The following is a 25829-nucleotide window of genomic DNA, read 5'->3' on the forward strand; positions in this document are numbered from 1 at the left end:
TGTTTGGGTAATTTATTCAAAATCAATTTTGGTTGTATAAATTACCATAAAGTACATTATTTTTGAAAATTAAATTATTGATAAATTTGTATTCAATATTATTAAATTTTTTAAATTTTTTAAAAAAATAAAATATATTATTTAAATTATATATATGATTAATTATAAAAATTTAAATTATAATAATATTTACAATTTTAATTCACTTAAATGAATAACTCAATATATCTTAGTTCAAATAAATTTAATAAAAGAGAAATATTTAATACTTAAATACCAAGCATCAATTTTTTTCCTTAGTATATCAGATTTCTCACTAAGTGTCTGTTTAAATTTTAATTAGATATAATAGATTATAAAAATAATTAATTAAATGATAGATTTTAATCATAATTAATTATTTTATAACACATATGTTTGGATACTATTTTTTAAAAATTAATTTTAACAGAAATAAAAATGTTTGGGTAATTTATTCAAAATTAATTTTAGCTGTATAAATTATCATAAAGTACATTACTTTTTAAAATTAAATTATTGATAAATTTGTATTCAATATTATTAAATTTTTTAAATTTTTTTAAAAAATAAAATATATTATTTAAATTATATATATGATTAATTATAAAAATTTAAATTATAATAATATTTACAATTTTAATTCACTTAAATGAATAACTCAATATATCTTAGTTCAAATAAATTTAATAAAAGAGAAATATTTAATACTTAAATACCAAACATCAATTTTATAATAACTAATAAAGATGATAATATACAAGTTAATCTCTAATGATATCACGAATATGAGCAATATCTGATGAAGATGTTAAGTACTGTCTAGAACTTTTGGCAACATAAAAAATATAGTAATGTAATAAATGATGTAAAATCTCTTTCACTAAACCTTTGTAACAATCTTTATAATGACCCTCAATTTTAAATTAAATTAAATTAATTTTTCTCTTTCAATTAATATTTTATTTAAATTAGTTTTATAACAAGTGCTAAGTAAAGGGTGGTAATTAATAGAAACTTATACTAGTAACTTTTTTAAGGATCCAAAATTTGAATTTAACTAAAAAAATAAAAGAGAAGAAAGTCTGATTTTAGTTTTATTAAATTTTGTATCTTTTTTATAATTTTTTTGAACCTTTCTTGTAATTTTCTCATATTCTTTGAGTAATTTGAACGCGGAAGCTAAATCAGGAAGCTTTGAGGACAAATTGATTTTTTAGATAAATGGATGTTTCGATAATTTTGACAAATTTTTTTTTTTTTTGCAAATGAATGATTAAAACGCTATCCAAACACGTACTAACATAGCTACAAAACTTTGTTGAGATGAAAAGGTATTCCTAGGAGATCAAAAGTTTGTTGAGACGACAAACACACTAGAGAAAATGTTTATAGCGACCTGGCAAATACTTTTAAATTTGTCAATAATAAAATTATCATGAAAATTTCACTTAATAGTAATATCAAGAAAATAGAAGATCTTATAATGCGAATTGAATCAATCACTTATAATTATTATATATTTAAAGAAGCAAACATGTACGTGGGTAAACTTTCTCATCAAGTTTACCATATAGATGTTGCTGTTAGGATTCTTGACAACCCGGTTTTAGAGTGAAAGCATATTTTTGCCTAATCTTGTTCTTCCATGAACATGGCCTTGTATTGAAAATCAAGATAATTAAATTAATGATAAAACCCAACTTCTCTCTTGTCTACAACTTCTAATGCCTCATCTGGTAACATGGAATTGAGGGAAGGGAAGTAAAATTGGAAGTGAAACCCTTTCTTTTGATTGTTTGGTATGCAAGATCCTGATTCCTGAAGGAATCCAGTTTTATCAAATATGATGGAACTCAGTTCTATCACTTTATCTAGGGAATTGATTTCTATCCACACTTCCTCTCTTATTTTACCATCTTTACCCTTAACCTCTCTCCAGCCATAACGCCAATTTCATTAACAAAGTTCACCAACATTGACTCAAAGGAAGATGTGAGGTTGCCTGACCGAAAACTCCCAACAGAGCAGGAGAGTACCTTTCCAAGATCATGGTCGTAAATGGTGGGAGTAGAGGGCTATGGCAACTCCTAACCATGTCCATCCCTATTCAATCTGCTTCTTCAATGAGAGTGGTGGTAAGGTAGTGATGATGATGGAGCTTCTTCAATCTAGCTTTTTAATCTTCTTGCAAAGGTTTATTAAGTGCACAATAATTGATAACAAAACCAATATATGCAAAACCATAAATTTGGGGCTCACCTCCACCACCTCCTTCATAGATCTTCGAAAGTCCATGTAAAGGTCCAACAAGCATGTTTAGAAGTGAAATATGAAGTTTCGTGCTTTTTTATTTCTTTCTTTCTTTTTCCTTAAAATATGGTTCATGCTCCCTGGGAGATGTTTGCTAGGTATTGAATATTTTTAAGAGAAAATAACATCCAACGACCACTGTGTAAAATTTATATTTCATAAGGACCAAATGATTTAGTAATAGCACTGCAGTCCTCTAGTTCTTTTGAAAAATTAATTCCACAGGTGAAAAGACTGAAATGCCTCTTATAGTTAAGAAAAAAAGAAACTCCCACCATTGTCGGCGTGGCTACTATTTATCTATGAACTAAGGTTTTTAGGTGACCAAAGGTAGATTTGATCCTATAATCCTTGGCTACCTAAAAAGCTTAGTGGCCCTTTAATATATATATATATATAGGAAAAAAATTATAAGTAGTAAACCAAGTACAAAATCACTTCCATGTAATAACTTAATGTATGTTGTTAATTTCTAAACATAACTTGTTATTTTATGAATATCACTTGTTAATCTGACATGAATAATTATAAATTGGAGGCTTCAAAACTTGACTCATTTTACTTATTAAACATCCCAATATATTGTTGTCAAGCACAAATAGTTGTTGTCAAAACCAAACGAATACTTGTTAAAAAAAATTGATGGAAAAGGTTAGTACATGTTAGTCATTCACTAACAAGTATCCGTTTGGTTTTGACAACAAATTAATTGTGATTGACAACAATATATTGAGATATTTAACAAGTAAAATGAGTGAAGTTTTAAAATCCTCAATTTGTAATTATCCATGTCAAATTAACAAGTGACATTTATAAAATAACAACAATTCATTTGAAATTAACAAGAATCTATTATAGTTTTAACAAGTTAGAAAAAATGATAGGAAAGATTTAATTATATGTGTTATTCATTCACTGACAAGTATTCATTTGGTTTTGACAATAACCTATACATAATTGACAACAATACATTGAGACGTTTAATAAGTAAAATAAGTGAAGTTTTGAAGCTCTTAATTTGTGATTGTCCATGTCAGATTAACAAATAATATTTGTAAAATAACAATTCATTTGAAATTAATAAGAATTTATTATGGTTTCAACAAGTTAGAAAAAATGATAGGAAGAGTTTAGTTGTATGTGTTAGTCATTCACTAACAAGTATTCCTTTAATTTTGACAACAACCTATTCGTGATTGATAATAATATATTAGGACATTTAATAAGTAAAATAAGCAAAGTTTTAAAGCCCTTAATTTATAACTGTCCATATCAGATTAACAAGTGACATTCGTTAAATAACAAGTTTCATTTTGAAATTAACAACAAACATTATGTTATTACATGAAAGTGATTGTGTGCTTGGTTTGTTACTTAAAATTTTTTTTGCCACACACACACACACACACATATATATATTAAAGGACTTGGTGGCCACTATATTAAAGGGCTTGGTGGCCTGTTTTTAAGTGACCAAGAGTCATGAGATCAAACCCATCCTTACCAACCTAAAAATCTCAATTCTTAAATAAAATGCCACTAATAGCAGGGGCTTCGGTGACCTTATCGTCAGTAGTGGTCCGACAGTCGGTGCTGGCGACCGGGGGTTTCTTCTTTTATTTTTTTAACAATGAGGGACATTTCAATCTTTTTGCCTATGGAATTAATATGTTAGAAGGACTAGAGGACTGTAGTATTATTATCAAATCATTTGGTCCTTGTGGGATATAAATTTTACACAGTGATCCTTAGATGCTATTTCCCTATTTTCAATGGCATTTAAGCATTAATTCGAGGCAATGCAGAGGTGGTTGGGAAAGGAGGAAGAGGATGGAGAATGTTTTTTAATTTCATGGGTATTTTAGTCTTTTCAAAAAGTATATATATTTATTAGATAAATTTCTTATTTTAATTCCATCTACATACTAAACATATTTTTCATCCCACTTCTATATTTTTATTTTCACTTCCATAAAAAACTCTTTCCTGCTACCAAACAAGGTTATCTTTTATAAAAAATATATACATCCAACTAAAAAGAAATTAGATGTAGTTAAAAGATCAAGGGGCACTATCATAGGGCTAATCTTTCAACCCATATAACATTTAGACACTCTTTATTGAAAGATACTAAGTAAGCTTGATTTGTAAGTAGAAATATGCTTTGGCAAAGTTGGAGGATGGAAATCTTAAAGGCAAAAGTTGAATAAGAGGGCTTGAGAAATGTGAGACTTGTATTACTTTTACAACTTAAGAATGCTTACAAATGAGGAGGATGAAAGTATTTTATAAATCTCCCCTTGAATCTATAATGTTCCTACCTCTTTAATGGATGATAAAGATTATTTGATCCTACAGTTGTTATTTGATACTCTAAAACTTTTACAAAATATTTGACAACAAATATCTAGATATTTATAAAAAAATTTCTATATTCCATATTGAGATACTTATGCTAGAGTTGTCTATATTTCTTTAAAATTATTTTACATATTCTCTAACCATCTTAAGGTTAGCCAAAAACCTTCTAAAGGATTCAAGAATGTTTCAAACTACCATAACCTCTTAAAAAATCATGAATTGTGACAACACGCATAGAATTAAGGAGTAAAGTATGGCGTACAATTCCTTTCAATGAAGAAATAGCTTAATAATACTGCATTCAAATTATCATTTGTTTTTTAATAAATATGTTTGAAGGAAATAATTTATAAACATGACATCAATCATCCTCATTCTCAGCCGGTTAACGTTGGAAGATTACATTAACTATTCAATTTTATAAAGGATAGTTTAAGCCTTCATATACTCTATCAATTCAGATGATATTATCCACCACAAGACCGTTTGAATGATCCTTGCAAGGCTTACTCTATCAATTGAATGATCCAGATCCCAGCTCTGGTCATCTCTTCTCCCTTCATTCTTGTTTCTTGAACTTATCTTCTCCTCTGAATTTTCATTTTCATGCATCCCAGCATCCCACAAATGTATTGTCAAAGAAGCCATGAGAGAAAAATATAAGGACAGGAAAAAAAAAGAAATTAAAAAAAACCAGGGATTTGATAGGATAATGATAAGTTCCGCATTATCAAATTTAGTTCCCCGTTATCAACCTAATGCTAGTCAAACATGTCGAATGAAATTATCATTCATGAAACCATGGTTTTTTATAGGATAATTAAGCATATAGATTTCATAGGCATACATAATTCCTAAATTTTGTCACATTTTTTTGAAAGTTTTTCTTTGTCCTTATTGTTTTATTTTCTGAAAATCATTGTTAAAGTCTCAATAAACTCATCGAACTGATAAATTGTGTGGCTTTCCTCCTTAAAAATTAGACACGTTTCTCATGAATTGTAAGGAAACGGATTTTTTTTCTAAAAAAATTGTTTTATTATTTACGATTTCTTGAGTAGTAAAAATTGGTATAAATTATAAATTTTGAATATTTTTATGTCCAGAAAATACATGAAATTTATATTGATATTTTTTTTTTGGAAGGGGGTAAAGATTTTGTATTAAATCGTTAATTAACTAGTGGACTGAATACCAAAATTGCACATTGTAGCCCACATATAAGTGGGCTGGCCTAAATTTCCACACTGATTGAGAGTGACTACCTGTTTTTGTTTATTGGTTCGTTTAATCTCAAAGATGACCCCAAAAAAACTCAATATTTGTTTTCCATGGTAAAAGAGAGGCCGAGCCCAATAAAATATATTAACTAAGAAAAGGGGCTTTCAGTTTCAAATCCCAAACAGTCTCTATTCAGGGAAAAAAAAATCCCATACAACTAGTGTGCACTAGAGTCCTTCGAAAGGAGAAAAATCTCACTAATTAAATGTTGACAAAAAAACAAAATAGACATTTTAGACTTAAAATCGTTTCCTGGACAATCACTTGGAAGCTAAGTAATCATGAAGTACAATTATGGTTACAGAATGGACTTAGGGCATGTTAAACTTAAAACATAAGTAATCTTTAGATGCTTTAAAATTTTTACAAAAATTTATTTATTGCATAGAGATTTTATAAAAAGAAAAAAATGTATTTTGGTTACAATAATGAAAATAATTTATTATTTATTAATTTAAAAATTGTATGATATATTCGCGTATTTTTGTATATTTATGATATTCTTTTACATCTATTGCATCTGATTAATTAGAAAAACTACTTAAAGTAGTTCCTTAGAATAATTAAAATTTTCCTTTTTATCGTATTTTGATTATTTTTAAAAAATTAAGCAAATATTATAAAATTTTCCAATTTCTTTCCAACAAAAATCACTTTTTCATTAAAACAAAGCTTAACAAATCGGCCTTAAATGCAGTTGCTAATTATTTTATTTTTTTGGTTTTTTAATTCGAAATATAATACATTAAGGCAAAAAAAGTAATTTGTGATGCCCCATTTTGGTTAATAATAATTTAAGAGGTGCATGATTTAATTATTATGATCTACCCAATTATCTAAAAAATCATAAATTTATAATGTCAATATTGGAGAATCACACATTCTCTAAAGGCTGTGGTGTCTCTTCTTCTTCTTCTTTTTTGGATGCCAGCCAGCTTTCGAACTCCTGTCATGCACATTGCCTCTTATAAATATTCAGTATTCGCACAACAGGGGATTTTCTGGTCAAAAGGGAAAAGAGAACAATGATTGCTGATTGAATGAGATTATCATAGAAAGATTCAACCAAACATTTATAATATCAAGATCTCATTTATAATTTTGATTTGGATAGATAACTTTATTGATAAAGGGTTTGTAATATTTTTATAAGTATTTTTTAAACCGTGTATGTGGAGGGCTTGATGAGCCCAAAAAATCCAAGTCACCTGAACTTTTAAATATATGTGAGAAAATATCATTCTCATTCCAGATCTAAACTCTATAGGTAAAGGCATTGTTATAATTTATTAAGTAGGTAAAAAAGAATGAGAAGTGAATAAGTACAAGAGCGGGTTGAAACCCGTATGACTTACTTCTTTTGGTCCTATTCATAAGATAGAAAGAGAATAATTTTTTTATAAGTCACGTCATTAAATTGTTATCATAAATTTTTTTTTACCCTTCATTAAATGTTGGGGAAAGAAAATATGTTATTAAATTATGTATATTTAATAAGGATAAAGTTGAGAAATTATTAAATTTTAAGACATAATTAATAAGTTTTAAAATTTTCTTTAGTATTGTTAAAACATATTAAAAGTGATTTATAAATAGGATTAGAAGAGTACAATAATACACACATAAGTACTTCCTTTGTAATATCTGCCATTTAATGTAGGAATAGATTTTTTTTTTTTGGAATAAAGTCAATAGAAATTCCATGCAAGAAAATAAACTAAATTAGGTCATGTCAAATTTCATCAAAAACTTGTATTCTAAAAGTGAATGATTAAAAATGAAGAAATCTAAATTGCATTGAAAAGCTTGTTGAGTAAGCATGTCAATGTATCTATTAACTTATTTTTTGATAGTTTCTGATAAGGGTATTTTTTGAGAAATTATGCTTAATAAGTGAAGAGAATTTCTATAAAATCAGAATGAATATTGATTGTGATGAGTTGCACATCCTAAAAAAGTTGAAGCCCTTTTCAAATGCTCCAAACTACTTCAATATTTGGGTTGTAGTCAAGATATTTGAAGGCTTGTTTAATTCAATTTATGTTTTTGGTCACATATGATGCCATCACAAGTTACAATACTATTGGATCTCACAGAATTGTCAATATAAAAATATGAATATATTTAAACAACCCTGTAACTAAAAAATATTTTTCCCCTAGAGAGCTGGAAAAATGTTTTAAAAACTAATATCTAACTATCATTGTAAAATGAACTCATTGCAGGGCCATTGACCACCTTTGCTACAGTGCACTGTCTAGTTTTTCCAATACTTTAGATGCAAAGAGTAGCAAAATTGATTTGGACCATTTTTTTGGTGGTTATGTCTACTAGTTTTTTAATCATCTTTCTCCTTTTTCTATTCTACGCAACACGTCTTTTTTTATTTTCTCTTTATATGTCATATTAGGTGTTTAGTAATTATTTGTTAAATAAACGGTGGATAAATGATTAACGTTATCTTATTTCAAGTTTATAAGATGTTTGACGACGCTGATGCAACAAAGGGAGATGAAGGCGAATTCACCAACCCATGTGCGTGTGCTCGGGTCTGACTCTGACACAGCCTCAACAAAGACTGGGAAATCCAATAGATGACGGCCACGTAAGAGAATGTAATTTGTTAAGGGCATAATGATTCGGCACAGACACAAGCGTGCGATGACGTGACGATTGACCGCAGGCCGACCTTGAAGTGGGCCCACCATGGGCCTACCCATAAGGTAGGTCATAGGCCCACCTTAAATGAAGTCCTTGGATTTTACCCAACTACATTCGGCTACTGGACCCACCTTCCAGCCCTAAACCCACCCCACAAGATTCTCCTTCCTCTTGCTTTTCTATTTTTTGGGCCCCTTGAATTAACTTTGTTTGAAAAAATTATTTACTTAAATGCTTTTTTTTTAAGGAAGATTGGTAAGAAATACAAAAAGTAAAATTATTTGGGTAAAAGGATCCTTCAAGTGGATCAAACTTCGGACGAGAAATTACTGGACGAACCTCCGACCTTGTTCCTTTTTTATAAATAACCTTTTCTTGTGGTTGTTTTTAAGCATTTGCCCTTTTCTGAAAGGAAAATCGTAATAATTTGTTATGCATCTCCGAATGCTTTCGACGCATTATTTTTTAACTTATATGATTATCAGAAATGTGCCAGCTCCACGAAATAGAAACACGCCACTGACTAGCAATATATAAATACCTCAGCTCCATGGAGCATTTTCAAAAAAGCAGAATAATTTTAATTTCTAAAAATACACTGTCACTTTATATTCACTAAAAAAGTGTGACTTGATTTTTGAACAAAGTGGATATTAAATATTTCAGCATTACAAGTGATTCCGGTGATTTTCAACTCTAATTCCTACATGTTCTTGCTTTTATGGGGCCAATATATATTTAGGCATGTGCACGCAAAGTTAGTCTATTTTCTTTGGGTCGAAAAAGCTAGTCTAATCGAGATTTGGAGGGAGAAAAAGAAAAAGAAAAAGGTTTAAAAAAAAAAAACACAGCTTGCTAATAATTATTCCTAGGCTTGAAGTACTGAGCTTAGGAAAGGACACAAATTATTAAGCGTGGGGAAGAGAAAGGGACAGATAAGGTAGGGACATTTTTATAATTATTGAAAATAGGAGGAGCCATGAACAATAATTAACACTGACTTAAATAGGACACATGAAATTCAATAATTAAAATCACTGTGCGGTGGTTGTTTTGGATCTCTTTTGAACGAGCAAGACAAATATGAATCCAAGTGGCGACAATGGCTAATGAAACTAGTTCGATTACCTTTTTGACCTTATTATTCTTGGCGATAACATGTCCTTGTCAAATAGGGCCTAGTTAATATCACCGATCCAATAAACATGCTTATCTCAACAAGTTTGATTGATTGTGACACCCATTCGCCTAAAGTTCTAAAGTGGGATCAATAGCCGTTAAAATCGTTTTCATTCCAAATAACTTCAATTCGAGAAAAAGAATGCTCTGTTTTGGATAATCTTCCATTGTTTAATTAATTTTAACTGATTTAAATCAAATATTAGCGGAAAGATTGAATTATGTTTCAGTTATTTTTTCTTTAAAATCACACTATTTTTATTTTACAATAATTTTTCTATTGTTAGCTACTCCGACAAGCATGGACAAATTTTCTCACCTAAAACAATTAAGCACTTTAAAAAAAATAAAATAAAATGTGCTGTTTTTGTTCTCTAATTGATATGTTGGGACAAAAGGATACATTTTGTTGAGAAATTCTCACATGAAACCAATGCACTGTCATTCATGCTCAATTTAATAAAATTACACAAATTTAATCAAATCAACTATCATGTATCATTATTTTTATAATAAAATACCTACTTAATTTTTTATTCTCTCTCTCTCTCTCTCGCTCTCTCATCATCAACGGCAAGATTAATTCATATTTATAGTCATTTAAGTGTCATGTATTTTATTGAATGGAGAAAGGATAGCGTGGTACATCCGGTTTATCTAATAATTTTTTTATTTTGTTAATCTCCTTGAAAAATTCTTCAATTAAAGGGCTCGTTAAAATATTTTTAAGACTTTCACTTCATTTGACCAAGAAAAAGTCATTTTTTACTGTTTACGATCATTGAAATAATTATTTATATTTTAAAATTTTCATAGATAAACTTTGAAATTGCAAACTAGTCAGTGCAGTTACGTTTGGCTGAACTCACTTTGCCAACATGTAAAACATTCACACTTCATGGCAAAAGAAAAGATAGAAAATATATTAATGCAGGTTGACAAAAATAGTCAGGAATGCAAATCATACGCCTGACATTATTTTTTTTAATAAAAAAGTCGCCGCACTCTCATTTCTTTTGGTGGTCAACAATCAAATCCCATTCTACAGTGGATAAATTGAAGGTAAATCATCTTGTATTGACTATAATGTAAAAAGCAAGAGAAGATCTTGATATAAAGCAAGAAGGCGAATGATTTAGTGAAAACTTTAAAGTGATCCGCAGCAAAATTTTACAACTTTTATGGTAATAAAATAAATAAAAGTTGGAAAAATAAAATATAAAATTATCGAATCGAATCTCTTCGAATTATCCTGCTATCTTGGCAATTGAAGATCAATTATGAGAGAGCAGAATTAACATCACGCTTTGTTTACCACCAAGTTAATCTATGATTTTATTTTCTGTCATGTGGAAGACACCTGGCTGGGCTCCATATTCGAACTCACGAGATGAAGATTCTCGCACTACTTGGGGAGTATGCCACAAACAAATAGTCGTTGTTGGTGTAAAATATAAAACCTATAATAACCTTCGCTGTTCACTGATCATATCATATGCTATGTTAAGACGGAATTTGAACAATTTGAATTTATAAAAATATTAATTTGAAGCAAACTTTGATCATCTGCATCCAATTAAATGTGCGTGTGTATATATATATATATATATATATTTAAACTCACATTCCTAGAGTTGAATCCTAGCATCTCAAATGTAAGAATTAATTTTTTTCTACTAGTTAAATAAAGCACCACTGCATAAAATGTTATAAAATTGACATTGAAATGGTTTAAAATTGACAGTAGCTGTTGGTTTATCTTGGGAAAGAATTTCGATAAAGGACCATTCACCAAATTTATTTACATTTAAAATTCTCAAATTTTTAAAATTTTATTACAATTTAAGAGTATTGATTTGATATTAAATTAAATTTTTTAAAAAATAAAAAATTTCCCCTTCTTCAAATTAATATCAAAATTTTTCTACTTCACTTATTAATTATCTTAAAATAATTTATTGATTCTTATACTGTACATTATTTATTTATTTAGGGACTATTATCGATTACCTTACTTTATTTATTTATTGCTAAACATTTACTTAATTTCATTTCAAAAAAATAAATAAGTGAAGTGAGGCAATTAATAATATTTAGTAAGTAAATTAGCAAGTAAACTAGGGGGATTAACAAGTGAAATAAAAAAATCCTGATATTAATTTAAATAAAAAATAATAAAATTATTTTTTAAAAAAATTTCATATCAACTCAGTATTTTGAATTACAAAAAAATTTTAAAAATTTAAAAATTTTAAATATTATTAAATGTGGTTAAGGGTTGAAATTCTCCCCTATCTTGGGGTGTTTAGCCGTTTGGGCGTAAAAAAGAAAGCAACGATAACGTGATTGCGTGAGGGTGAAAACATGTGTCGATCTTGTGAAGCTGAGATGCCAATGTCAGCGTCCATGCCAGCCTGCCATTCCCAAGCTACTCATTCTTCCATTTTCATTTCAATATTAATCCATTAATTAATTTTCTTAATAAAAAAAGTTCCTATACCATGACTATGACACGCCAAACAAATAACTTTCTTGTCTAATATAGTTTCTCAGATATTACTTAATATAGAATTTGAAGCTTTAAGATTCCCAAAGCCAATTCCTTGCTTTTTTCTTTGAGATCCATGATCCCACAGCACTCCCACCACCTACAAGTGCCCTCTTTAGTCTTACTTATAAAACAGGAAGAAGATTCTTTTTCTTTTTTTTTTTTAACATTTTCTTTATAAGTCATTTTACATTACCCGTATTAGTGTTATCCCTCCCTGTAGATTACAGCAATAACAGCTGTTTTCACCATTCTTGCGTTCCCCCATATTGCCCTCACTCATCGACCCCATTTACAATCGTCCCGGTCGGTTCAAGGTGAAAACTCAATAAAGGCCTCAGTCAAAGTGGTCCAGCGAGTGGTCAAATGGAGGGTAGTTGTAGGACATTTTTGTCATTTTCGCAGGTCACAAATAAAAATACGAAAGGGAGAAAGTGCGAGGGGAATCGAGCCAATTAATTTCTCCAGCCAGCGGCGTGGCAGTAGTAACTGACACCGAGCAACTTGGGATAATCCCCACCACCCCTTCCACGCCATCTTCCCTGTAGTATTTCTTTTACTCTTTTTTAGTACACCACAAATTTCTGTTATTATTTCCTATAATGAATAAATTGACTAATTAAATTTAGTCCAAAACATCAAAATTCCATGAAATCAAGTTATTCAAAATCAATATTTTCAAGAATAACACTCCCTGCAATCCTCATATAAAATACTTCTAATTATTTTATCAGAATTAACGAATGCAATTAAATCATTAACTTTGTCTAAAAATAAAATAAAATTGTAATTTTATTCATCTAAATAAAAAAATCTTCAAATTTACATGATATTATCTGTTATAGTTAATAAAATCAAGTAAAAATAATATTAAAAAATATAATTAATATCTCATCAATTATTTTATATTAAAATCAAAGAATATTCTAAAAGACTGAGGGAGTGGTTGGGGATATCAAGATTACGAAAAGATCTAAAGGCCATCTGAAAAGCAAAAGAGATAGACAACAGTAGAGAGATGAGAAATTTTTAGGATAATTTTTATCTTTTAAAATAACCAATTCTTAAGGTTACTACTTTTTTAAAAAAAAAAAGCCCAGAAAAGTCGGTTACTCGATTAGAAACTGAAAACTGGCGACTCTGAATTGTTTATATGACTTTTTATGGAAGGAAATACAGTAAATCAGAGTTAAAAATTAAAATACTCTAAGTTCATACCGGCATATATTTACAAGTGTTTCAAACGGTTAGCTAATACACCGTGGTCCAAAATATATTTTCGTAATTAATTTAATTTTTAAGTTAATGGTAACTAAAGTTTAAAGGTATAAAGTTGGATTACTAACACGTTAACCGACCTATAATATCAGCATCAAAATTAGTACGATATTTAAGGATGGAACAAGGGCATCTTTGCTGCCGCTTCGGCCTTTCCGATGAGTTTTCTATTCTTTTCTCTCTCTTTCTATCTCTCTCCTCTGCTTTCATTTCTTTTTAAAAAAATTGAACTTGGTTTTCAGCTTCCATGCTCCAATTTTTTTTTTTTCCAATAAAGAATCAAGCGTGGTTGCGTCACCCTAAGAGGGCGTTAGATCTAACACACACCCCTAGCTGACCTCACCCTCTTCCCTGCCATTGATTGCTTCCATGGAATCTCCCTTCAGATTTCAGATCTCAAACCGCCCCCAAAAAACCATTCACACCCAGAAGTAGCAAGCAAAGCCACAAATTCAACTCAACAGTAACACAGAAAAGCCGAGTAGATTAATCATCAAACAAAACTGTATGTTAATTCATAAATTCCTTCATTCTAGTCTCTCTTCTATAGCACTATTAACACTACCACCACCAAGAAACCTCCATCAATGGAGATGCATAGCCCTAAAAGGGAGAAAAAAAAAGTTTCTATTCCAATTCTAAACCACCTGAGAAGAACCAAAAGAGAGAAAGAAGAATAACTTTATATGTACAGGTGTATCATCGCTACGAGTCTTCCTCGCGAAGGATCTGGAAAAAAGAGTGAGGATGAGAGAGAGAAACTTTTCTCTTGGAGTATCTCTTCGAGATCCCCTTTGTTGGCTGTGTCTTCAGGATTCGCCATAGTCGCGCCAGCAGATGAGCATTATGACGCAGCGCCTCATGATGTAGAATCGAGCCCTCTGTTCCTTGACGAGCTTGGCGCACTTTCTGGCGAAGGCGCAGCGCCTCCGAGTGTCGGTCGAATTCTTCATGAAAGACGAAGAGGAAGAAATGGAAGAGCGGCTTCTAGAAGAAGCCTCTTTCTTGGACAACTTCCACTTCTCGTCGAAGTAGAAGGGAGGCACAGTCTCTGTACGACACGGATTTGCAGAAGAAGCCATGGATTACAGAGCAAAACAGAGTGAAATTGCAATGGGGTTGAGAGAGAGAGTGAGCGTGAAACAGAGTGAAGCAGAAAACTAAGAACAAAGAGGTGGGGGGAGGGGTGTGTATATATAGATATATATTAAAGAGAAGGGTGAGATTGGAAAAAGGGGTAAGCAGAAGGTGTGGCAGTGGGTATCACCTGGGCCTTCTTTGCCTCGAGAGGCCCACCACTATTTTCTTAATAAATAATTAAATATCGTCGGTATTTTAATAATAATAATGATAATAATAATATAAATTTATATTATTATTATTATTATATTATTGAGGTCGTTCCCAAAGGCCAAAGCACACGTCAGTGGTGAAAGCGAGAGAAGGGAATTCAATGCGGGAAATCTCGCGTAACTTGTGTTTTTAGGTAATCCCATGAAATTTCAGCAACTCATTTTTAAATATGTGCTCCTTGGTATTTTTAACTAATTTATATTTCTATTAAATCAATCAATAATATTTAAAATTAAGATTTATTATATTTATTTAAATTTAATTTAATTAGTTCTCTTGATTAAAATAAAACATCATATATTACACCCAATTAAGGGTAATTTTGAAACACTATATTATTGATTATACTTTCAATGACGGAAAGTGCTTTTTACTTTTTTTTTTCAGTAACATGACAGTATTTCAAAAAAAGTGTCCTAGAATAATACAAGAAGTACTATCATGATCCTTTCAGTTTCATTTACAAGTCAGTTTTAATATATTTTATTATAATCTTTAACACGTGAATTTTTTAAGAAAAACTTAACAATTTGCTAATTTTTTATTAAATATTACTACTTTAATAACGTATTTATTCTTACTAAAGGTGAAGACTTATGATAGAAAGTTAACGACTTGTCTCGTAAATCACAAGGGAAAAAAATTATTCCTTGCAGTTTTATAATTACCATCGGAAGGATTAATATTTAATTAATTAAAAAATAATTTCATTGATAATTGATTACACCTATGATATTAGCCTAGTCATTGCTTACTAGTTTAGTACTCTTCTACTATCACTCAAAAGATTTATTAATGGATAATTGTCCAATGTCTCACTGCCATTGTCATACCCATTGATCCCCGTTGCATGATGCCACAGAGGCCAGAGCCAGCACCCAATCCAACGCTTGCCCGGTACTTGAAAATAGCAGTATGACCTTTTTTTTTTTACGGTTGTATAATTAAATTGAGCATAGGCAAGCGATTGAAATGCAAAAAAAAAAAAGAAGAAGAAGAAGAAGAAGAAGAAGAAAAAGCAAACAAACAAACAAAACAAAACTCCATCAATTTTTATTCATAAAAGAAACTATTACTCTTAGCTTATTGTTTAATATAAGCAAAATCATATTTTTGAATGGACATTTATTATAAAATTTTTAAATTATTTTTCATAATTTTTTATTCATAGTCATAAGAAATAATTAATGAAAACTTGATTATTAATACAATCAATAAAGAGTATTATAATTTAATTCTTTTATTTTCAAAATTAATGTAGTTAGGCAATTTTTTTAAATTATATGATACTGTTTTTTCTCTTATAAATAAAAATAAAAGGAGTATCTGTTAGGAGAATGTATCCTATTAATTATAGGAAATATCTCTTTCAGCTCCTTTTTTAAATATATTCTGGTCCTGAGTATTGCTGCTGTTTTACTTCTTCTTGTTATTCTCTTTCTGCATGGTTCTGTTTTTTTTTTTTTAGTGTACGTGTTGTTTAGCGTTTGTCTCTGTGCCTTGAATTGTATTTGTTTTTGTTTTGGTTGGTTTGTTTTAATGATAACAAACATGAGAAATTGTTTCTTAATATTTCTAAAAATTAAGTGATGGGGTGTTTGGGGAGGAAGGGAGATACTGGATTTTGATGAAAGTGTCAGAGAAGGTGATTTGGGGGCTAGAAATGGGATTTAAAGCAGATTAAGAGAAGAGAAGGTGAAAAGAGATTCTAAAGGGGGCAGAGTTTTTACTGTGACCAGATGCAGAATCACTGCGGCCTTTTAACTTGTCTTTTTATGATCACCATGCTTATCTTCTCTCCTCAGTTTAAAGATTCTCTCCTTTCTTTCTCTCCCTTTTTCGGGAATTGCCGTTCTTCTTTTTCTCCTTTTACTGCCTTCACCGCCTATTTTTACTCCTCCTCACTTTCTCCCTCACACGTTTAATTTTTTAAAAAAATTTAATCATTTAATATTTATAATTTTAATTCAATTATAATTTAATTTTTAAATTTTAACTCATTATAATTTAATTTTTATAATTTTAACTCACTTATAATAAAGTTTTAAACTCTAACGTGATGCAACTTAATTTTTATAAGTTTAACAATTTAAAATTTATATTTCTGTATTTTAAAAAATTATTAAAATTATTTTTTTAAATATAGAGATTAATATTTTAAATTATTAAAATTATAAGGATTGAGTCATATTAAATTAAATTTTTAGTGGATCGTAATGATCAAATAATTAATTAATCCAGGACAATTCTGTCAATTTTAGGCACGATGTTCTTAATTTTGATAATTGCATCTTCACAGTATTTAAACATATAGGAAAAGTTTTACTTTTACTTTTTTTTTATTTGCCAAAAAGTTTTACTTTTACAGTTAGCCAAAAAACTGGTTGAGTTTGCTTCTCGAGAGAAGAAAAAAAAAATGGTTGCGTTTGGATGAAGGAAAGCATAAGGGTGAAAAACAGGAGCAGGGTAATCTCATGGATGTGACCCCACTTGCGTTGGATCTGTGGGCTCCATCACATGTAGGCCCCAAACCAAAGACCTCTTCCTTCCCTTCATCTCTTTACTTCCATCCCCTATCCAGAATCACTGACCAATCAAATTCACGATCTTTCGTAAAATAATATTTGACTTGTTTGTCTTTAATTTCAACAGCTCAAATTCAATGTTTTTTTTATTTTCAAGCGAAATTATTATTATTTAAAATAATAATTCTTAAATTATCGTCATCATTTTTAAAAATCAGCATTCCAGCTCATTCTTAACATTAGTATTTTTTTTTTTCAAAAAAGTCAATGATAACACACATGAGAAGCAAGAGTTTGCATATAACATTACTGTTAATCACACCTTCATCGTTCCCTGACTTTCTACACCAAGGCCGGGCAATAGATGGGTAAGAGCAATTTTCTTTCTTGCTTGTTAGTTTTACCAAAAGAATTCAAACTATTAACTTTTATTCAAAATATATTAAATCTAATTTTTTTTTGGCCTGAAAAGTATATTACATATATATATATATATGTATATGTATATTTAACGGAATATTGAACAACGTATCCAAGAGAAATTACAAAACTATGACGTAATCCAGTAAAGTATCCTTTCATCATGCCTCTCCACACATGAGATTGTTGAGACACTCCTAAGGTCACCTTTACTTATTAAAAAAAAATGAAATAAAATGTATTGAAAAAATAAAAATAAAAATAAAATGATAAAAAAAGATAGATAAACACATTCATAAAAGGGAGGTGTAATTTAATATATAAGATCGAAAATCATGATTTATAAAATTTTTAAAAAATAAGATAATTTTCAACTATAGAAGAAAATATGATTTAATTTATTTTAATTTTAATTTTTTCAATTCTTTTTTTTTTTTTAAGTAATCAAACATGACTTAACTCAATTGAGTTAAGCCAACCATATGCAAACACACACGCAAACACCACACAGAAAAGAAAGCCGGGAGAGGGGATGACCCCACATGGAGAGACACATCGGAAGTGATCGCCAATGGGTGGCTGGACTTAATAAAGGCACGTATGAGGAAGAAGGTGGACTCTGTGATTGGGTTGATATGGTGGATGAGATGGTGAGATTTTTTACCATAAGTGCCAAGCAAATTGATTGCAGCTGAAAGCCTTGCCATCTTGCTGCAGGAAATGTCATCGTCTTGTTTATTTCCTTCTTCGTTTCTCTATTTGGCCTTCTCATTCCCTCGTTGATGTCCGATGTATATAATGTATTGCTTCTCAACTTGGTCCTTCTTTTTTCATGACAAATCATCCATGTTGCCCCTTTTCATCTTCACAATTAATTCATATGTCCCGTGAAATTATATAAATATTTACATTCTATTTATAGAAACTAAATTCAAGAAAACGACATCAAACTTATTATTTTTGTTCATGCTTATTTTTGTCCCTTTTCTCCTTCACTAATATCATCTCCACCTTCAACTTATGATGCTCGGATTATACCTAAACACACAACGTCGTCACAATCCCAGCATTTTAATTATTACTTTCTGAGTGTCAACTTCCTTAAACTATACTTCCTGTGGTTGTAAGCATAGAACAAAATTTTAAAACCATACTTGATCATGAATATTCCCTCCAATCTTATCTATAAAACCTTAAGATAAGACATTTTTTGTCTTATTTATAAATTACATTATTGAATTTTTGTCATGACTTTATTCTTTTACTTTTCATTAAAAGTTGGTGGGAGGACATATTACATTATAAAATATCAATATTTATTAGGAGCAAGGTTAAAAATTTATAGAATTTACAAATTTTTAAAATTTTTTATTTTGATAAAATATGTTAAAAATAATTTATAAATAAAATCATAAAAATTTTTGTCAAATATTACCCCTTGTTAATCGTAACAAGTTGTTGGCCTGCTTTTAATTTATACAACACTTTGTTAATGTTAGTAATTTTAATGAAGGATAAAATACAAAAGTCACACATTTTCCCTACAATTTTAAGGTTTTGAACTATAACTTGTTAATAGCTGTAAAATTAGTTAACTTCATCCTGTGTTCTGTAATTAAGATAGAAAGGGTTTTTTTTAAAAAAAAATTGTTAATTTTTCCATCCACTTCTTCAACGCAGACCTTGTGCATTTACACCAATCAATCCAATCTAGACCTTTCACCACAGGTTGGAGACTACGGCAAAATGTTTGTAGCTTTTTTAAAAAATATTATATAAAAAATGTAGCTCCCTTGGTTTTAATTATATTTAGTTTCAGAAATAAAATTTCCAATTAGAGTGCACCAACGTCAAAATTCGACTTTGTGGACCCTTCATTTTCAAGGCAACATCAAAAGTGGGTGAAGAAAAGGAGCGAAGTGAAAAATCAAGTGCCAGCTGGGGGGACTGAGATTGAGGCCAAAGTGAAAAGGCTGGAGATTGATTTAAATGGGTGAACACAGTCCCAGTGAGAAGAAAGTGAATGCGTTGATTTCTTTGACAACCAATGAAAGCGATGAAAACTCTGTCAATTGCAATGTGGGTGACTCATGAACTTGTCATCACGAAATGACCTTTCATATTCTTTTACGGCTTCTTTTCCCCCTCCCCATTTTACCCCTACTTCCACTCAAAATAACCAAATAAAACCATCACTAATTAAGTCAAGTAAAAGGAATTTGATATATTCACTCCATTAAATAAAAAATATAAAATATTTTTTAGTGGCTAAATATTAAAAAATATAATATATTTTTAGTTTTTTAATATATAATTAATATATTTTTTAAGTATTCATAATAAATAATTATATTATATTTATTTTAAAATGAAATATCTTAATAAATAAAAGTAAATAGAGAAAGATTATCTTGATTTAAAAATAATTAATTACTTTATCTGAATGAGATTAGATTAAAAATACTTTATATTTTTTTAATGAAGGAAGTATTATTTAAACAAGATCAATAATTCAATCTTTGCAAACAAAAAATCACCTCCTATTTGTTTGTTCCTGCATATATACTAGGGAATATTGTATATTGACTAATTACTCCATCTAGTTAGGGAATGATATTTTTGTATTGGTAAGAAAAACATATACTACTAATAAAGGCAAAATTAAAAATTTATTAAATGTTTTGATAAAATTAATAGATTTTAAGGTTGTTAGTTGATAAAACATGTCAAAGAAAATCGTGGACTATAAAAAAAAATGACACCTTTAAATAAGATTCAAGATTTACGAACCTGGGGAAAAAACACACGTTAAGAAGATAACTCTATGTTTAGGTCTAATAATATTTGAATATAGTTTGATGATATTTGATATATATATCAGATAATTATAAAATAGATTGAGATCTTAAAAGAATTTGCACGTTCATAATTACTTGTTTTGTATAAAAACATATGAAATATTTATTATTCAAATTAAAATAATATATGAAATAATGTTCTTAACGAAGACTAGTCTCAATCCTTTGCTTTTTGGATGTGTTTATTACACGAGGCGTGTGCATATGAAATGTGAACACCAATATGGCCCCCACTAAAATTAAATAAGAGCCGTGTACATAAATAATAAGGGATGTACAATGAGAAGGGGTAGTATTCATAATATTTAATATTACATAATATAATATAATTATTATTTAATGGATAGATACGCACGAGCGGGAAGCAACCTTGACTTGCGCTCTCAAATAATGGATTTTACAATTAATTGCCACCTTACATATAAATGCATTTCCTGTATTAAACTTCCCCACTGCCCATGTGAATTTCATTACTCTCTCTGCCCCCATCCTCCATCCCTTCATTTTCAAATCCCCCAAATAATTCATTCTCCAAAATCATTCACTCTACTATACACACACATATATACACACTCCCTCATGTTCTTATTATAAAATATATTTAATCATTTTATTAGAATCAAGAAATAGTAGTTAAATCGTTGAAGTTGCATAAAAATAAAATAAATTTTTTAATTTTAATTTTACCTCTGCTTAAATAAAAAGCTTCTAAAATTTGCATCGTTATTTTTTCTTATAATTAACAAGTTTAAATAAGAATAATGTTAGAAAATATAATTAATGTAATTTTTTATTGAGTATTAAATAACTTTTTTAAAAGATGCTATATGATACTCAAATAAGAGCATATGAATATTAGCTCCTAGTTCGTTTTTGTCAAACCTTGTCAACTGCATCATTTCGCTTGTTCTTTCTCTTTCGCCCCCCGTCTTCATCGTCTTCAATTCATATCATATCATGTAGTGCGAAAATATGCATGATTGAGTGAAGTGACAAATTTCAAACTTGATTTCAATGGCATGATCGAGCCTCTCATATCAAGATATCCCTAAGAAATTGTGTGGACATAATTAAGCAATATTTCAAAAGTCAGACAGGACTTTAAGTCACAAAGCTTAACAAATTTCAGTTTTCATGCATGATTGAAGCGGTAATGAAATAATTAAATCAAAATTAAAGTGAAAATAATATTATGTATATGTATAAAATTATATATAAGAAATAAATTTCCAATATAAATAATTGTTAATAAAACAACATAATATAATTATAAATCAATAATATTATAAATTATAATTTCATAATTGGTCAAATATAAGTGAATTTTTGATAAATCACATATGAACAAACTCAAAAGTATATGCATCTATTATAACTATTAATTTTTTTAAAGTAATGCCACATTATAATATATACTTGTAAAGGATCTTAAAATGAAATTAACTCTTAGGATAATATAAGTTTGAATTTTTCTAGGTTTTTAAATTTTTTTAGTATTGTTTATATTTAGATTCATCTATTTCTAGTTCATTGCTTAATTTTGGATTCCAACTCAATGGTGACTCGATTTCAATTCAATATGATTCAATCATAAAGATAATTTTAATGTATGAGCCGTTAATGAATTCTGTCAACGATCCAAACTGCAAAATTATTGAATCCTATATGATAAAATCTATCCACTTTGCAAAATCTATTATTTTCATTGTCTTGCAAGTGTATCCTTGATGCAGAAGGTATTTGTTTTAAGGTCTAATCAATATTAGTTTAGTATATATTTTGACAGAATGACTTTCCTCCTCCGTTGATGAGAGCAGAGAAATGATTACTGTAAATTTAGATTGTTTAATTGTACTTGATAATTTAAATTTAATAATTTTTAAAAATATAAATTTAATTTAAACGGTTTCAACGGTGAAAGGATGATAAAGAGAAAAACTAGTAAAGAGAAGGCCTCTCATTTCCCATCAATCATTTTGTATGCTAATCACGGAATCCTACTAGCGTTGTATGGGGAAAAAAAAAATTGAATCCCACTACGGGACAAAACATTTTTCTAGTTAAGAAAGAAAAAATCACACCCACGGGGGGAGAGAGAGAGAGAGAGAGGAGGGGGTGGGGCCTGTAGAATGAATGGTTTCACATGCTTCAGAGGTGGGCCCTGCTAAATTGTAGCTATACAATGAACTGAACGAGAATCATACAGAGCAGAGATGAGGAGTTGTCTGTGTTCAAACGTGTCGATCATCGGAAGGGTAAGCTTTATGTCTCCTCATGAGATAGAGCCGTAGCTGATCAGCTACCTATCGTTCAGTCAACCGTCAAAGGCTCCGACGTGTCCACGCATGCGCGTTTGCCTTCTAGAATACCAGTGTTTTCTATATTTATATATTTTCATACCTTTATATTTGATATAAAATTTATAGATAAACTACATTATTTATGAATAAAAATCACCGTAATGCACCTCGAATTTCTTATGCAATAAAAGATTTATATTGTAGTTAAATAATATTTGTGATTCGCCAAAAGGTAACAAATTGGAAAAGGGCATTAAAAAAAAAAGGAAAATATCCCCCCAAAAAAGTTGAATTTTGCGCGCGCATTTTAATTTTAACCATGAACTCGGTACGTATAAATTTAAGCTTGCAAATCTTTTTATGCTCAATTTTTTACAGTCAATTTAATTCAATAACTAACATGGATTAAATTTAACAAAATGGACTAATCTCTCATATTATAATGAACTAGTGTTTACATTTTTGTTAAAAAATGTGCTCACGATTGATACTTAATTGTGTTTCAAACAGTATCACTTATAATTGAAGGACATCTACGTACAATAAAAACACCATTGTGAAATTGAATGTTAATTAGATTGACAATTCCTTCGGTTGTTCTATTAGAATTTCTTTCCAGAAAAAGGTTGTCAGAAAATTCTACTCAAAACAAGATATTATTTTGTAAACAATTAAAAAATTGTTTAAATTTAATGAATTTGACGATGCTATATTTGAATACATACGAATTTAAATTTAAATTTGAGTCAAATCTATTATTTAGATAATTAAAAAATATATAGATTTGAATTTGACCTAAATTCAAATTCTATCTAAATTTCTCTGTAATTTAAAATTCTTTCTAAATCTCTATTATTTTAAATTTTACCTCAATCTCTTTTGTAATTTAATTCAAATTCACAAAGGTTTGATAAGCCTGCCAACGATAATTGGACTGGACTGTTGAAGTTGATGAAAACAAGACACCACCATTGACAGGGAACGAACGGCCAACTTTTATTGGGACAGGATTGACCGCGGCAACTAGGATTGATGGTCTCTGTCAATTCAGCCCCAATGGAAATTGGCTGTCCGATCCTTGTTGTTGTTGTCGATCTTGTTTCGGTTGTCGCTGTCAGTCCTGTCCAGGTGAAAGTTGGTCATTTAGTCCTTACTGTCACATCAGTTCGATTCTAATGGTAGTCGGCTGTCCCATCTCAATTGTCGCTAGTGCTGCAGTTCCAATCAGCTTTGATTATCTAATCTTGGTGAAAGTTGGCCATTTGAACCTTCAACTTTGACTAATCGTTCAAATTTCTTTTAAATTTAAATATAGAATTTAAAATTATTTTTTAAGATCCAAACCAAGAATTTTGATATTATAATTTAAAATTTTTTTATATTATCTAATTAAAAAATATAGAATTTATGAATTTTAAATATGAGATTTTAAATTTAAATTTTTAACTTAAATCCATCCATTCAAATGCAATCTTAATTTTTTTTTGAATGATTTAAATTTTAAAAAATAAAATTAACTATCAAAGAATCAAGTAATAGTCACACCAATAAATAAATAGAAATATAATTAATAATACTTAATCATTTTTCCCAAAACAACCCTAATCTTGTGTGGATTTTTTTTCGTCCTGAACCTTATTTGGATTTTGAACAAGAAGATCCACACACTTGATCTGTACTGCTCTATTTGGATAGAGGGAAAACATGGGATGAAAGAAAGCTGGGAGAGAAAATAAGTTTTCTTTTGTTTGGATGAAGAAAGAAAAGTAAGAGGAAGGAAAAGTAGAAAAAAAAATGAGATATAAGACCCATCACATTTTCTCTCCGCATATGGAGAGATTTTAAGAAGAAAATTTTATTTCACATTCCATCCTCATGCCTCATTGCTTTAATTTGTTCTCCCTGTCTTCACCATCGCCTTCAAGCTTTCTCTGTCTAGGACAATCATCTTTGCCACTCTCCACCTGTTATGTCAGCATTTTCCACCTTCTTCCTCATTTCTCGTTGACATTGTAGAATATCTTGAATTCACTAACATTTATATTCAATTCTACTTTGTAAAGCACTATACACACATGCCCCTCTTTATTAGCTGCTATCATCAACATCTAATTTCTATACATATATATTTATTAAATGGCGAGACAAATTACAAATGCTAAAATAAGGTATTGAAAGAAGAAAAAAAAACCTTTTGATGATGTTAATTTTAATATAATTTTTATCTTCAACTTATTTTTATGAAGATATTACATAAAACATAATATATTTTGATATGAGGGTATTATAGTTATTGTAATGTTTGCTCATTTTCTCTCTTCACACTACTACAAAATGCCCCCTTACTTGACAGTTATTTTAAAAATTATTTGACAGTTTTTAACCGTCAAGTAATGAGGCGTCATATATTTATTTGACGATTTTAGAGATTACTTGACGGTTATTTCAAAATAATCGTCAAATAATCACTTAAACATTTGCATATACTGTAGCAATATACTTGACGGTTATTTTAAATAATCGTAAAGTATTTAGTAATATTTGACGGTTATTTTGTAACAAGCGTCAAATATGCTTTCGCAAATTCTGTGTGCCAAATACTTGACGGTTATTTCATAATAACCGTCAAGTATTCGTACATATTTGACGGTTATTTTGAAGTAACCGTCAAGTAAACTTATACTTAACATTTCTTTCTAAATAACCGTCAAGTATTTATGATGTGTTTTTTTAA

General features: G+C 29.4%; 1 protein-coding gene across 1 annotated transcript; it reads right to left on the bottom strand.

Moving 5' to 3' along the window:
- Nucleotides 1-14064: 14064 nt before the first annotated feature.
- Nucleotides 14065-14814, bottom strand: LOC129304047 (small polypeptide DEVIL 11-like). Its single transcript, XM_054943672.1, has one exon. The coding sequence runs from the start codon at nucleotides 14719-14721 to the stop codon at nucleotides 14449-14451; it is 273 nt and encodes a 90-aa protein (XP_054799647.1). The 5' UTR covers nucleotides 14722-14814; the 3' UTR covers nucleotides 14065-14448.
- Nucleotides 14815-25829: the final 11015 nt, after the last annotated feature.

The sequence above is a fragment of the Prosopis cineraria genome, unplaced genomic scaffold, assembly GCF_029017545.1.
Source record: "Prosopis cineraria cultivar Desert tree isolate PC_DT_omini unplaced genomic scaffold, ASM2901754v1 PC2, whole genome shotgun sequence".
In the NCBI taxonomy this organism is placed as follows: Eukaryota; Viridiplantae; Streptophyta; class Magnoliopsida; order Fabales; family Fabaceae; genus Prosopis; species Prosopis cineraria.

Coding starts and splice junctions, on each gene's coding strand:
- LOC129304047 (XM_054943672.1), bottom strand. CDS start 14,721: ATGGCTTCTTCTGCAAATCCGTGTCGTACAGAGACTGTGCCTCCCTTC.